The following is a 13,921-nucleotide window of genomic DNA, read 5'->3' on the forward strand; positions in this document are numbered from 1 at the left end:
CTGGAGATGTAGTTCAGTGCCACAGCCTTGGATTGAATCCCCAGTACCTCAAATACGGAAAAATATTCCTCCCTTCCTCCCTCCCTCCCTCCCTTTCCTTTTACCAAACCAGGTATCACAGATAATCCTTTAGTCCCATGCACTTGTGGAGGCAGAGTATAAGGCGTTTAAGACCTGCTTGGGAAGCACAGCGAGTTCCCACGTCAAAAAAAGGAAAACAAAACCAAAAACAAGCCAGGAGTGGTGCTACACAGCCGTATCCCAGTACTCAAGAGGCTGAGGCAGAAGAGTTGCTGCAAATTCAAGGCCATTCTGGGCTACATAGTAAATTGAAGACCAGCCTGAATGACATAGCAAGGCTCTGTATCAAAAAATAAAATAAAATCCAAACCTTTAACCAAGTAACAGCAGCAGAAAATAAAACTGTGGGACTAAATGCTAGGCTTAATAATGGCCAATTAATATTATATACCTAGAAATTAAAAAGTTAAAGCCAGGTGTGGTGATGCATGCCTGTAATCCCAGCACTTGGGAGGCTGAGGCAGGAGGATCACTGTGAGTTTGAGTCTAGTCTGGGCTACAAAGGCCAGCCTGAACAGCATATTGAGACCCTGTCTCAAAAAGATCAGAAAATTTAAGTAGATGAAAATGTCAGGGTCCTTTTAACTTTCTTTAAAAAAAAGAGAGAGAGAGAGAGAGAGACTAGGCATAGTGGTACATGCCTATAATCCCAGCTCTTGGGGCTGTAAGAAGGCAGATCCCTACAAATGTAATCTAGCAGTGAGACTCTGAACACCCTGTAGACCCTTCCCTATAAATAAATAAATAAATAAATATATAGGAAATGAGGTTAAAAGGTCTTTTTTTGGTGTGTGCTTAATGTAACTAAAATTTATGAACTGGTGCTTACATACATACCCTCTCATAAAAGTGAACGACAAGGAGAGCTTAAATTCTCCGAATGAATAATTACGAGGATGGACAAGACATCACAGGAATACAAACAACTCACCCCAAGTTTACCAAGACGAACACCCCACTTGGCATCCGTGCTCAGTTCATGGAACTGAAGCCCTATTTCGACTTCTTGATAGAGGCTGGCCAGCTGAGCACCCACCAAAGATATTGCCTAAAAAATTAAAATAGGCTTAACAGTCTATGGCACATAGAATAAGTTTTTCTAACACCTTTCAGATGAAAACAACAAAAATCATAACCTTGCGCTAAGGACGCAGTACAGCATCCACTTCGCATGTGTGAGGCCCTGGATCCGAACGCCATTCCCTCTCCCCATGAGAACTATTTTTGTGGTGAGAATATAAAGGGTTACACGTTGCTCAGTGCCCCGCCCCTGGCTGTTACACCGTATTTATAGTTAGCTTGTATGCTGCCACAGATTTAGTTTGGTTTTCCTTTACAAGCAAGATGAAATTTTTAGTTAGCCAATAAGCAAAATCCTCACATGAGGTCAATCTTTAAAAATAGCTTCCAAGAAAAGTTTTTTTTTTTTTAATTTTTTTTTAATTTTTATTTATTTTTTTTTTTCAAGAAAAGTTTTCTATCCCTTAAACTTTTCCCACATAAACAAACAACAACAACACCCTCAAGGACCTTGTGTTTTAAACGCACTGAAGTATAATGCATGAGGCTCTGAAGGCTGCACAGATTTTAAGAAATAAAAGGCATCTGAGTTCTTCGAAGCAAGCAGTGTCTGTGACCTGCGTATCTGCTCACGAGTCAAGCTAACGCTGGTACAATTGTGTGTGTTACATTTCTTCTAAATATTTCAGACTTGCTAGTGAAGTCAGTAGGTCAAGAGGGGAATGTGTGCTCGCTTAGGACATACCAGAATTTTGTCATAATTCTGCCATGCTCTATCTATGAGATTCCAGAGGTTTTCGAACACATCTTTTTGAGGTAAGAGAGTGCAGTAACCCAAAGCCAGGTCAAGATCCACTAGGCGACAATTAAATACCTAAGGGAAGAAAGCGTCAAAAGAAGCAATTGTTGACAATCCAAACAGAATTAAAGATTTTAGCACACTTGGCACCAAAGTGACTCACAGACCGATAAATATTTCATGAAGTATTTTTGTTTTAAACCCGGTCTTGCTAAATTTGGTTTGAACTTGGCAATTCTCCTGCTTCAGCCTCCTGAGTAGCTAGGATTACCAGTGGCAAAAAGAAACTCCTGAACATTATTAGTGGGAATGTAAACTAGTTACAACCACTAGGGAAAACACTGTAGACGTCCCTCAAAAATTAGAAACAGAACCACCAGCAATCCCACTTTGGGTGTATATCCAAAGGAACTGAAACCAGTGTATTGGAAAGATGCCTGTACACCTGTGCGCACGGCAGCATTGTTCCCAAAAGCCAAGAAACAACCACAAGTTCATCTACAGCCAACTGAAAAAAAATGGTGTGTACACGACATGTGGCATGTAATGAAATAATGAGCCTTAAAAAAGGAGATCTCAATGACCGCTACTCCCAGCTACCAGGAAGCCTGAGGCAGGAGAATCCCAAGTTCAAGGTCAGCCTGGGCAACTTAGCAGGACCCTAACTCAAAATAAAATAAAAAGAGCTAGTAATGTATCAATGGCACAGTGTTGCCTCCCAAAGAAGAATATATTCTGAAATCAAGGGATGAAAATGAAAACGATGCACTGCCACTTCATAAATGGGCACTGCAGTGTCAATCACCATAATTAATTACCACACAGAATGCCAGCAAGGGCGAGGAGCTGTAACACAGGTCCTGGGAACTCTCAATGGCAGAACACTAACGCCACGAACCGTGAGCGGCCGAGCTTCAGGCGCTGCTGACTGAGGTCAAAAGCAGACAGGCGCATCAGCAAACAAACTACAAGCACTTACTTTGTGTAGCAGCGTTGTGACATTTCCCCTGATGAACACTGCAGATTTTTCTTTCAAGTCCATAACAGTATGCCTTGAGTTAACTAATGTGGTTTCTCCAAGTAACTTTTAGAAAAGAACAAAGAAAATAACCATTAGGTCTACTTTGATATGCCACTGAAAAACTGTGTCAAATATGAAGACACTTTGAAAACTCATGCTATCATGCAAAATGGATTACCATTTTATCTATAAAACAAGAAACCTGGCCCTAGTATGGGGGATTGACTGAAAAGGAATAAGAAGGAATTTTTTAAAGTTCTGTATATCTTTTATTTATTTATTTAGTATTTTTTAGTAAGGGTCTACAGGGTCTCACTATGTGGATTGGACTCATAGTGATTCTCCTGTTTTCAGGCTCCCAACAGCTAGGATTACAGGAGGGTGCCACCATGCCCAATCTCAACTGTAGTCTCAGCGTACCCCAAGGGCAGGGCCAACATGGCACTTTGGGGATCAAACCCCAGATGCTACATCTGCCTAAGCAGGTGCTTTAATCCACTGCGAGATTTGGCGGCCAAAGTTCTGTATATCTTTTTTTTTTTTGTGGAACCGGGGATTGAACTCAGGTCCTTGCGCTTGCCAGGGAAGCGCTTATTCCACTGAGCCATCTCCACAGCCCCTGTTCTGTACATCTTGACTGAGGCATTAGTGGTAAGGTGAATATATGGGTTGATACACTTAAATACGTAGATCTTAATTTTGAAATCTATACCTCAATGAAACAGCTTAAAAAAAGAAAATCTGCATTGAATACATATCAACAGAGTATAGGAATGAGGACAATTCCCCAAGACGCAGCTTCATAATGAGATATCCACAGGTAGTCTGTCTCACAGAATCTTTTCCATAACATTGCCAAGGATTACTCTGGGCAACAACAAAGTAACAGAAGGACACTGCTGAGTCTGGAGTGTGAGTGGCTACTGACACAACCCAAAGCTTTGGGTAACTTATTCCACCTTCTAGAATCTGTCTCCACCTCCAGAGCAGCTACAAGGAGCACATGTGGACACGTGTGTGCTGTAGTTTCTATCTAGATGGCCCCCAAATCCTCCTGGGCTCATAGTGGGGGCAACTTCGGGAGGTGACTGGATCATGGGTAGATCACCAGTAGATTATTTCCCTGATGGGTTTATAGCTGAATGTGAGCTGGGGAGTGAAGCCTGGTAGAGGTGGGTCCCGGGCACAGCCTGGAAGGGTCTCTGCCCGCCCGCTCCCGTGACGGCTCTGCTTCGCTGCGTGCCACGAGCTGCTCCTCCTCTGCCGCACGACCCTGCTCACAGCTGGCCAACTGTGGGCTAAAACCTCGATGAACTGGAGCCACACTGAACCCCTCTTCCTTCAACTTGTGGTGTCGGGTATTTCATCTTGGTAACAAGCATGTGACTAAGACAAGGTGCAAACACCCTGAGCTTTTAGTACATGCTCAACAAATATGAATTATTTTTAGAATCAAATTTTATTTCACATTGATATAAATCAGGACAAATCTTTACACTGTCCCACATTATAGCACATTTCAATGGAATAGTTCGTGCTATAAATAAGATCTTACCGATCTGTATAAATGAAGTAAATCTCCAGTTATTCAACGTAAAGCAGAATGACAGTATATGTGATCATTTAAAAATTTTAAATCCAAGAAGTAAGCATATGGCTTCACTATAAATACTCTATTACTAGATTACTTCCACAATCAGCACCATGAAGATTCATTCTTAACATTGTTTTGGTAAGTTGAAATAGAGCAGAAAAATTAACACATTTCAGAAATATTAAGCATAAATTAAAATGTAACAAATGTTTCTTACATTGGATACACAATCATTTTCCTTGCTATAGAGCTGAACAGGAAAACGCAGACTCTATATTTCTGTTTGGCAATATTTTTACATTCTTATTTACCCAAAGTCAAAGCATTTGTTCTCACAACTATACCTTTTCACTCAGACTAGCATTCATGAAGTTTGACATAGAGTGCTGGAGACAGGTACCAAAGGAACCAACCACAAATTTCAGGGCCAGTTCCCACTGGCTGGATTCCTGAAGGTTCTCAAGCAGAGCAGAAATGGAACGGATAATGGGTAAAATAAGGTTGTCTCCTGCAGAGTAATAAAAAGATTTTAATATTTGAGGTTGTGGGGTATTGGGAATTGAACTCAGGACCTCACACTTGCCAGGCAGGTACTATGCTACTGAGATATCTCCCCAGCCCTAGATGTTTGTTTAAACAAAGATTGTAAGCGCTGGGGAGATAGCTCAGCAATCTAAGCACCTTCTTGGCAAGCACAAGGACCCAGATTCGACCCCTGGTACTATATGCCATGCCACCCTGGAACCGCAAGCTGCGCAGCAAGACCCTGTACCAAATAAATAAATAAAAGTATTTTAGGGTTGAAGAAATAGCTCAGTGGTCTAAGCGCCCGCCTGGCAAGTGCAAGGACCAGGTTCAATCCCTGGTACAGCATTCTGTGTGGCCCTGGAAACCTAGGTGAGCCAATGCAGGCCACCAAAACCGGGCATGGTGGCACACACCTGTAATCCCAGCATTGGGGAGGCTCAGACAGGAGGATCACTGGAAGTCTGAGCTGCATAGGAGACCCTGACCAAATAAATAAATAAATTTTTAAAAAAGATTATGTATGGGAAATTGCTCTTATGGATAGGATACTTTTTCAGTGTGGGTAACAGTCTTGGAATTTGTTCTCAAAATTAATTAATGAGAGCATTTAAACGATGCTGGATTTAAGCCAAAAAATAACGAAGGACATTAGACAATGAGTTTTTTGGTTTTGTTTTGGGGATACCAGGGATCAAACTTGGGACCTTGCACTTGCCAGGCAGGCACCCATGCTGCTGAGCTATATCCCCAGCCCGATAATGAGATATTTTGGGTGACAACCATTTCTCTGTATGGAAGTAGAATTTATGAACAGACAAGTACATGGTAAAACTGTCAGCCAAATCACATAATTTCCTAGAAGAATGATGAAATAACTATAAAATTACACAACAAATCAGATTCTTTCAATGTCAAGGAATTTGTTTTATATATTTATAAAATCATACATACTAGAGTTCTTTTTCTTTTTTTTTTTAAATTTCTGTACTGGGGATTGAACTCAGGCTCTTTAACTGAGCTATATTCTCAACCTTTTTTATTTGTTTATTTTAAACTTCTGAAACATGGTCTCACCACGCTGACCAGGCTGGGACTGACCTTGCAGTCCTCCCGCTTCAGCGCCCCCCCGGAGTTCTGAGATCACAGGTGCATGCCCCCACACTCAGCCAAGCTACACATTTCTACGTCAAATACCTTCACTAATGGAGCAGTAGGGCAAACTTGTAGAATCCAAGGGGTATCTTTTGTTTCCTACAAAAGAGAATAAGTAACACCAAATAAATGTTTATAAAATACACAGGCCCAGATATTTAAATTCTATGCTATGAGCAAGTAGTGGTCTAAGGCGAAGTACTTTAAACATTTTTAAAATAAATGCAAAAAAAAGAAAAAAAAATTCCCTCCAATAAATATCCTGAAACTGAATACGGAACTCTAAAGACCACAAAATACAACACTGCCAGCACCCGGGGACACCTTTGCTCCCTTCTGCAGGATAAACACTACCTTGACCTCCAATAGTATATGCTTCTTAAGCTATTTTTATACTTTATGTAAATGAAACTATACCATATCTATCAGTTGGACCTGGCTTCTTTTGTTCAACTCTCCTGGTAAGATTCATCCATATTTTTGTGTATAGTTCTTGTCTAAACCTCTACAGTTTAAATTTGCATAAAGCACAAATATATAGAAAATAAGTGAGCTTTACCTGCAAGAGGGACAAGAGATGAAATCAACTCGTAAATTATTGGTAGTACCACCTGTGATTCAAGAACAATTCCATCTTCATTGAAGAAGTCACTGTAAGACCACTCCTCGTATGGGTCTTTATGAGTTCCGAAAGAAGTCTAAATAGCGGGCCACATAGAGGAGGCAGAAGTCAGCGCACTGCAAACCCAAGACAGCATCTCCACCAAGAAGAAGGCAAAGCACACGGACTGGAGCCGCACAGCTAGGAACTGCACAGCCACGCAAGGCCAGGGCCCTGCGCAGCTTCCGCAGCTGAATTTTCAACCAATTGTGGACCAAAAATACTCAGAAAAAAAATCTGCCTGCACTAAATAAGAATGTGCTTTTTGGTCATTTCCTAAACAATACACTAAAATGATTATTTACATAGCACTTATGTTTTATCAGATAACAAACAATCTAGAGATTACTGAAGTATATGAGAGGATGGGTATAAGTGATAAGCAAACACTATGTAACTTTCTAGCAGAGATCTTGAACATTCACGAGTTTGGGTATCTGGAAGAGGTCGTGCCACCAATGTCCCCCAACTGCCCAGGCGCCACGGGCAACAGTACTGTTTTTTTAGGTATATGGCTCATAAAAACATTTTAAATTAGACTCTAACAAAAGGACAATGTCGAAAAAGGCCTCTTTTGAGGTCTACTGTTCCAAAAGATAGTATAAACTAAAGCAAATAAATTGTTGGGAAAGATAAATTATCTTATTCTCTTAAGAATTCTTCTAGTATAGGGGGCTGGGGAGATGGCTCAGTGGAACAAGCACTTCCCTGGCTAGAGCAAAGGCCTGAGTTCAATCCCCGGTTCCACAAAACAAAACAAAAGTCTTATAGAATAAGAAAACAGAAGAGGTACATGCAGTCTTTTTCTAAGTTGTGGATGTGATTTAGAAGTAGTGCATGATAGGCTGGCAGGACTTTTGTTAAGGAAAAAAATTCAAAAGGGATTTACTTTCATTAGGATTCCACAGTCATCCATTTGGCATTGTCGAGAAAGCTCCACCGCTATTAAAGTATATTTACACAGTTCCAAAGCATCTAGTAAAAAATCTGAAAAGTAAAGAGAAATCATCAAGCTCCTATTTTAGATCTTCAGAATAAAAACTACCTTCTTTAAAATCCCACTCTGAATTCTAATGAGGGTCACAACATAGAGAGGTGTCCACATAACTTTTTTTCGAGGCGGTCTCTATGTAGCCAGGTTGGCCTTGCTCTTGTGGTGACTCTCCTGCTTCAGCCTCCTGAGTGCTGAGACTGCAGGTGTGCACCACCACACTCACCCACACAGCTCTGGCTGCCCTAAAAGTGGGTCCAGTTTTTTGTTAAAGCACACTTACAAGATCAGATTTGGGGAGAAAAGGATTCTCACAGTCCTACAACAGTGAGTACTGTCTACAATCAGAGATGACATGGCTAGTATTTTGATTTCAAAACCATAATCCACAAAGTCAGTTACAGCCTTCCTTTTTGAGAAGCCACTCTGACCTGTTATAAGACCCACTTATTGGGGCTGGTGAGATGGCTCTGTGGTCTAAAGCACCTAGTTAGAACAAGCTTAGCAAAGCACAGGGACCACGGTTCAATCCCCCATCACCACATGCCAGCCAGCCCTGCCCCCTGGTGGGCTGAGCTGGCCACACACACACACACACACACACACACACACAAATAAATAAAAATTTAAAAAAAAAAAAGACCCAATTATTAACAGATAGCATTCGGGAAACAAGTGTGCAATGAGCCACAGAATAGAAATCATTATAAATCTGAGTACCTGGACTGCAGATGGTGGCAGCCTGGCACGCCAGGTCATGTATCTCAGAAGGAAGATTGAGGCCCACAGGTGCTGTCACCAGGACATTAGTAGCCAACATCTGACAAAGCTTGTGACACATCACAAACAGGAACCTCCCTGTGTCGGCATTGCTATGATACTTAAACAAGTCCCTGTGGAGGAAAGCAGACTGGACAACTGGAATACTTGGAGCAACAGCAAATGCATTTGCCTCTCTTGCAGTAGTATATAACCGCCATGAGCAACTCATACAACATCTCTAAAATTTTTGTTGTTGTCTTTTTGAGACAGATCTCATTATGTAGTTCAGGCTGGCCTTGAACTCACTCTGTATCCCAGGCTGGTCTCAACCTTGCAGTGATCCTCCTGCCTTTGCCCCCAGAGTACCGGGATTATAGGCATGTGCCACTAGGCCTGGCTTCTAAAATGTTTTAGATCATATAATGTGTTTCATTTTCTAATTATTTGAAAGAAATGTCAAACTCATGTCAAAAATGTAGGTGGCCTATACCCAATGGCTAAGTTACTTAACTCTGCAGTATCTGATCTTTGACTTTTATGCCATTAATGTCTGATACAGAAGCCCAAAACAGGCTCATGGAGTGAAAAACAAGTGGCTTTAAAAAAAAAAAAGTGTCACCAGCCTAGCACTTATTACTAAAGACACAAAGTGAGTGTATCCGGACATCACCTGCATCTGTTCAGCGCCACTCCAATGTTCTCGCTCCGTAAGGCTCTCCACGCCAGCTCTGCCTCCAGCTCCTGGGCAGACACCTGCAGGGCCAGGGCCTGTCTGTGCAGCTTGGACCTGGTGCTCAAGCCCGGCTTCTCCTGGGCATCTTCGCGGGTGTTAACGTACTGTTCATGAAGATCAGCTAAGAGGGCACTGTCGCCATAATCATCAAAGGAAAGAAAGACCTCAAAGTTCTCCTGCAGCAAATGTAAGCAAGACAAAGTCCCAAGTCCTTTTCAGGTTAGCCAATGGTAAAAATAATTGTTACATTTCAAACTTCTCTTTATCATCTCTTCCTCAGAGACTACTCTCTTCTAAATTAAGAATCTGAGACTTGGGACCAGGGAGACAGGTCAGTAGAATAAGTGCATGCCTGACAAGCGCAAGAGCCTGAGTTCAATCCCGGATTCTGCCAAAAAAAAAAAAAAAAAAAAGAATCTGAGACTTTAAGTTGTAAGACTAAGAATATTATAAAAAGCTCAGGAAGACTGGAGATGTAGCCCAGTGGCAGCGCGCTTTCCTATGTGTGAAGCTCAGGGTTCAGTCCCCGCTACCAATTAATACAATTCTGTGGTGGGGAGTAGAGTAGAAAGAGGGTTTAAACACTTGGTTTCTGTAACTACCCTGGGGGCTTAATGAACAGACTTGTTCTTTTCTGTAACTCCTGGCTAGCTGCTAACTGCAGACCCAGGTCTTCTCCAACTCAAGAGCAAGCTCACTGAAATCCAGAGGAAGACACCGAGAGGGAGCTGGGGCGGGCGCACCGGGCCCCTTGCACTGGCCCCGTACTTAGAGCAGGGTTCTTCATCTTCTAATACCTGGACGGGGACGGCTGGGGGCTGGCCTGTGTACGTCACAGGACTGCTGGCAGCACTGCTGCCCTCCCAAAAGCTGGAACAATCAAAAACGACTTCAAACTTACCAAATACCCTCTGGAGTGAGAACAAGCTTAACTTGATAAACACCATTTTCTCAGTATTTCTTTTTAATCTTTCACTGGTATTTTATGGCTACATTGTATGATTTCATACATTACCCTTTCCCGTTTACAGTATGTAATTCCTCCTTTCCCTGTATTTAGTCTTCATAAATAATAATATCTTTAAAAAACAAGGTCTCCAATGCTGTCCTGGGGGGCCTAGAACACCTACTCTTGAGCAATCCTCCTGCCTCAGTCTCCCAGAGTGCTGCGACTGCAGGTGTGCGCCACCACACCTGGATGAGTGTTATTTTTGATGGTAACACAGCACATATCTATAGTAAAGACAACATTTATAAACTGTTACAGTGCTTCCAACTAGTTTTCCTCCCAAGACGTTAGCGATCTTTGCTGAAGGGGACTTGTCATGCAGAGACACATGTGCACAGAAATTAATATGAAACTCCCATCTGGTTTCTTTTTTTTTAATATTTTTTTTAAGAATCATTTTATTTTATTTTTTTAAATTTTTTATTTATGTATATGTGTGTGTGTGTGTGTGTGTGTGTGTGTGTGTGTGTATGTGGCCAGCTCAGCCCACCAGGGGGCGGGGCTGGCTGGCATGTGGTGCTGGGGGATTGAACCATGGTCCCTTTGCTTTGTTAAGCTTGTTCTAAGTAGGTGCTTTAGACCACAGAGCCATCTCACCAGCCCCTCCCATCTGGTTTCTACTATAGATGCGCAACAGGATTCACTCACCATGAGTGCCTGGCAAGCATGAGGCCGAGTTCGACTGTCAGTACCAAAAAAAAGATGTGCAATTGAAAATTGAAGACTGTCACAATGCCCTCTAGCGGGAACTTCAGAATTTCCTAGGCCTGCATGGCCACACAGGGACTGCCAGAAGGACACACAAGCAACTGATTACAGCGGTGGCAGCTCCTCTGGGGAAGTGGCTAGTGTGAGGCTCGTGGAAGGAGGGAAACTTACTTTTCACTACTAGATCTACTGTTTTCAGCCTTTTTTGGAGGGACCAAAGAATTAACTTTTTATTATCTGTAACACATAGTACAGAAATAATTTAAATAATAATTTAATTATTTTAAAATTTTAGTTTGGTGAAACATATGTAACATGCAGGTTACCAGTTTTTCTTAGCCTTTTTCAACGATGTGTCACACATGTATAATCTTTTCAAAAGTGAAATATAAGCGTGATTAAATGTCTTCTCTTTAAAGGATTAAGCAACCAAGAAACTTCTCTTCCCTTAATCTGCACTTTTCCCAAAGGAATGCAGTTTCTGCATGCCATCCAGAGGATTCCAGTTTTACAGGGCATGTACTGTTAGAATCCCCACCCCCAGGATTGGGGGTCAAACTCAGGATCTTGAGCTATCTCCCAGCCCTTCTACTGTTAAAATTTAACCATCTTAGTTTAAATGATGAACGCTAGTGAGAGGAAAAGCAATAGAATAAGCAAGCGTGTGGGCAGCAGTAGGGACAGGGGCAATCTGCGGTGCACCTTTACCTGCAGGCCAGCAACCATTTTAAATCGTTTCAGGGTTTCTTCATACTCATCCTTCTTCTGGAGATTGTCTGTAATTAAAATCTTAAAAGTTACAGCACACAGGCAAATTCCATAGGTCACGCTTTGAATGTGTCTCCAGAATTTTATGTGTTAATGGTACCTGGAGGCAACTTGTGGCGGTGAAGGGGTCATGGGGGCTCTGATTAACCGTCTATGGCAGGAGTGGCTTCAGCGCAGAAGCAGTCTGGGGCACGCGAGCTGAGCTGGCTGTCCCAGCCCGGGCTGCCCTTGGGAAGCTCTGTGCAGCCCGGAGCCCTCAGCAGCGGCCAGGGCACAGCCGTGCCAGGCTCTCGACATTTCCAGAAGGCCCAGAACAGAGCTGAGCAAACCTGAACCTTCACAGGTTACTGAACCCGAGCTCAGGAATTGTTATAGAAAATGATTAAAATACCACATTGTAAGAAATTTTAAAAGCTGAAATATTAATTAGCTTTGGTTGCTTAGTAGTTCTTTTCAGTTGTTGATATAAAACAACTTAAGTCCACAAGAGCTCTAATTTGAAAGCAAGAAATCTATTCTCCGTAGAGGTAGAAAAGGGAAACAGGGTTACAAGAAAAATGGCAATTATTCTGAAATATACTGTAGCTTTTTCCTCCAAGAGAATTATTCTCTTAACTGTTTCAAGTTCAGCCTCAGGCATAATCAACTGATACATGAGAAAAATGAGCAAGGTACCAAAAAAAAAAAAAAATCTAGTTTGGCAGCTAATGGCTTACTAAACCATGTACAAGCAAAAGACAAGGTGATTTTACATGCTTTTGTTCTTAAACTTTTGGTAAAATGAGAGATTCTTCAGTAAGAAAAATGGGTAAAATCAATACAGACAATTAGAAGTAAGGACACTGCAGCTCCAAGGAAAGCTGCCACTGGTGCCTGTCCAAAAAGGGCGAGCTTGAACAAAGGAGGGCAAGGGGACAGAAAGTACCTTTGTGAACGTCGCACAGTATTTTAAGAATGTCCACGGATGTCTTTGCCACAGAGATTCTCCAGGCCTGGTCCTAGAAAGAAAGAAGGAAAATGAACTGTCAAGGGGCCAGGGAGATAGCTCAATAGAATAGGTGCTTGCCTGGCAAGCCCAGGGTCCTGAGTTCAATCCTCTGTACCACCAAAAAAAAAAAAAAAAAAGAACCGACCACTTCAGTGGTCCACACAGGAACACAGAACAACACTGTATCTGTGCACTGGGCTGCAACTAGGTGGTTCGGGGAGCCTCAGTGTGTGAGGCCCTGGGGTCAACCCCATGCCCTGCAAGCACAGCAAAACAAGGCAAACACCCCATGAAAATCGGGAAAAACAATGAAAGTCGCTGAAACATGAGAAGTTCACATTAGCAGTAGTTGGGTGGTCACAAAATGGACCTTAAATGAGTCTCATACAGGACAGATATGATAAACACTAGTACGGGCTTTTCTAACACAATCTCCAAATCGCCAAGTATGTATATATCTCTCAAATAACCTCACAATTATAGTAGGATTAATAGACCCTGTCTTTTTTATAGAATTATTTACTCTAAACATTTGGAAATACTCTCAGGAAAACTTAAAAATAGCAGATGTCTAAAAAATAAAGAGGGGCCGGGTAGATGGCTCAGTAGAATAAGCCCTTTCCTGGCAAGCGCAAGGGCCTGAGTTAAATCCCTGGTTCTGCAAAAAAAGAAAGAATAAAGGTCTAGCTGGGTGTGGAGCTGCACACCTGTAATCCCAGTATTCTGAAGGCTGAGGCATGAAGATCACCATGAGTTCAAAGTCAGACTCAACTATATACAGAGAGACTCTGTCTCATAAAAAAAAAAAAAACATTTAATAAATAATCACTATTACTACTTCCAGTGATTATTAAAGAGCTTTTAAAAAGAGAGAAAGGGGGCCTGCCCCGTAGCTCAGTTCTTTAAGTGGCTGCTTCAACAAAGCAGTCAGGCTTCGGTTGCTTTGGTTCGATCCCCACAACACAAGACAGCCAGTCATGCCTTGAAGGCATTCTGGAAAAAAAAACAAAAAAACAAAAAAAACACTTCTGCCATTTGGGGCCCGGGAGATGACGCAGTGGAATAAGTGCTTCTCTGGCAAGCGCAAGGGCCTGAGTTCAATCCCC

The 13,921-nt window shown here is 42.0% G+C and overlaps 1 protein-coding gene across 1 annotated transcript in view; it reads right to left on the minus strand.

Annotated features, from left to right (window-relative positions):
• Kntc1 (kinetochore associated 1) overlaps positions 1 to 13,921 on the minus strand; it is a 96,168-nt gene that overhangs the window by 25,718 nt on the left and 56,529 nt on the right. The window contains exons 30-40 of the mRNA XM_023720670.1: positions 12,753 to 12,825; positions 11,768 to 11,835; positions 9,280 to 9,518; positions 8,568 to 8,740; positions 7,746 to 7,843; positions 6,755 to 6,893; positions 6,238 to 6,294; positions 4,860 to 5,023; positions 2,880 to 2,984; positions 1,847 to 1,975; positions 1,013 to 1,129 (exon numbers count right to left, since the gene is read on the minus strand). Of these exons, the coding sequence (XP_023576438.1) occupies positions 1,013 to 1,129; positions 1,847 to 1,975; positions 2,880 to 2,984; positions 4,860 to 5,023; positions 6,238 to 6,294; positions 6,755 to 6,893; positions 7,746 to 7,843; positions 8,568 to 8,740; positions 9,280 to 9,518; positions 11,768 to 11,835; positions 12,753 to 12,825 (1,362 nt within the window). The remainder of the gene's footprint in view (positions 1 to 1,012; positions 1,130 to 1,846; positions 1,976 to 2,879; positions 2,985 to 4,859; positions 5,024 to 6,237; positions 6,295 to 6,754; positions 6,894 to 7,745; positions 7,844 to 8,567; positions 8,741 to 9,279; positions 9,519 to 11,767; positions 11,836 to 12,752; positions 12,826 to 13,921) is intronic.

Source organism: Octodon degus, unplaced genomic scaffold (genome assembly GCF_000260255.1).
Source record: "Octodon degus isolate 3935 unplaced genomic scaffold, OctDeg1.0 scaffold00076, whole genome shotgun sequence".
Lineage (NCBI taxonomy): Eukaryota > Metazoa > Chordata > Mammalia > Rodentia > Octodontidae > Octodon > Octodon degus.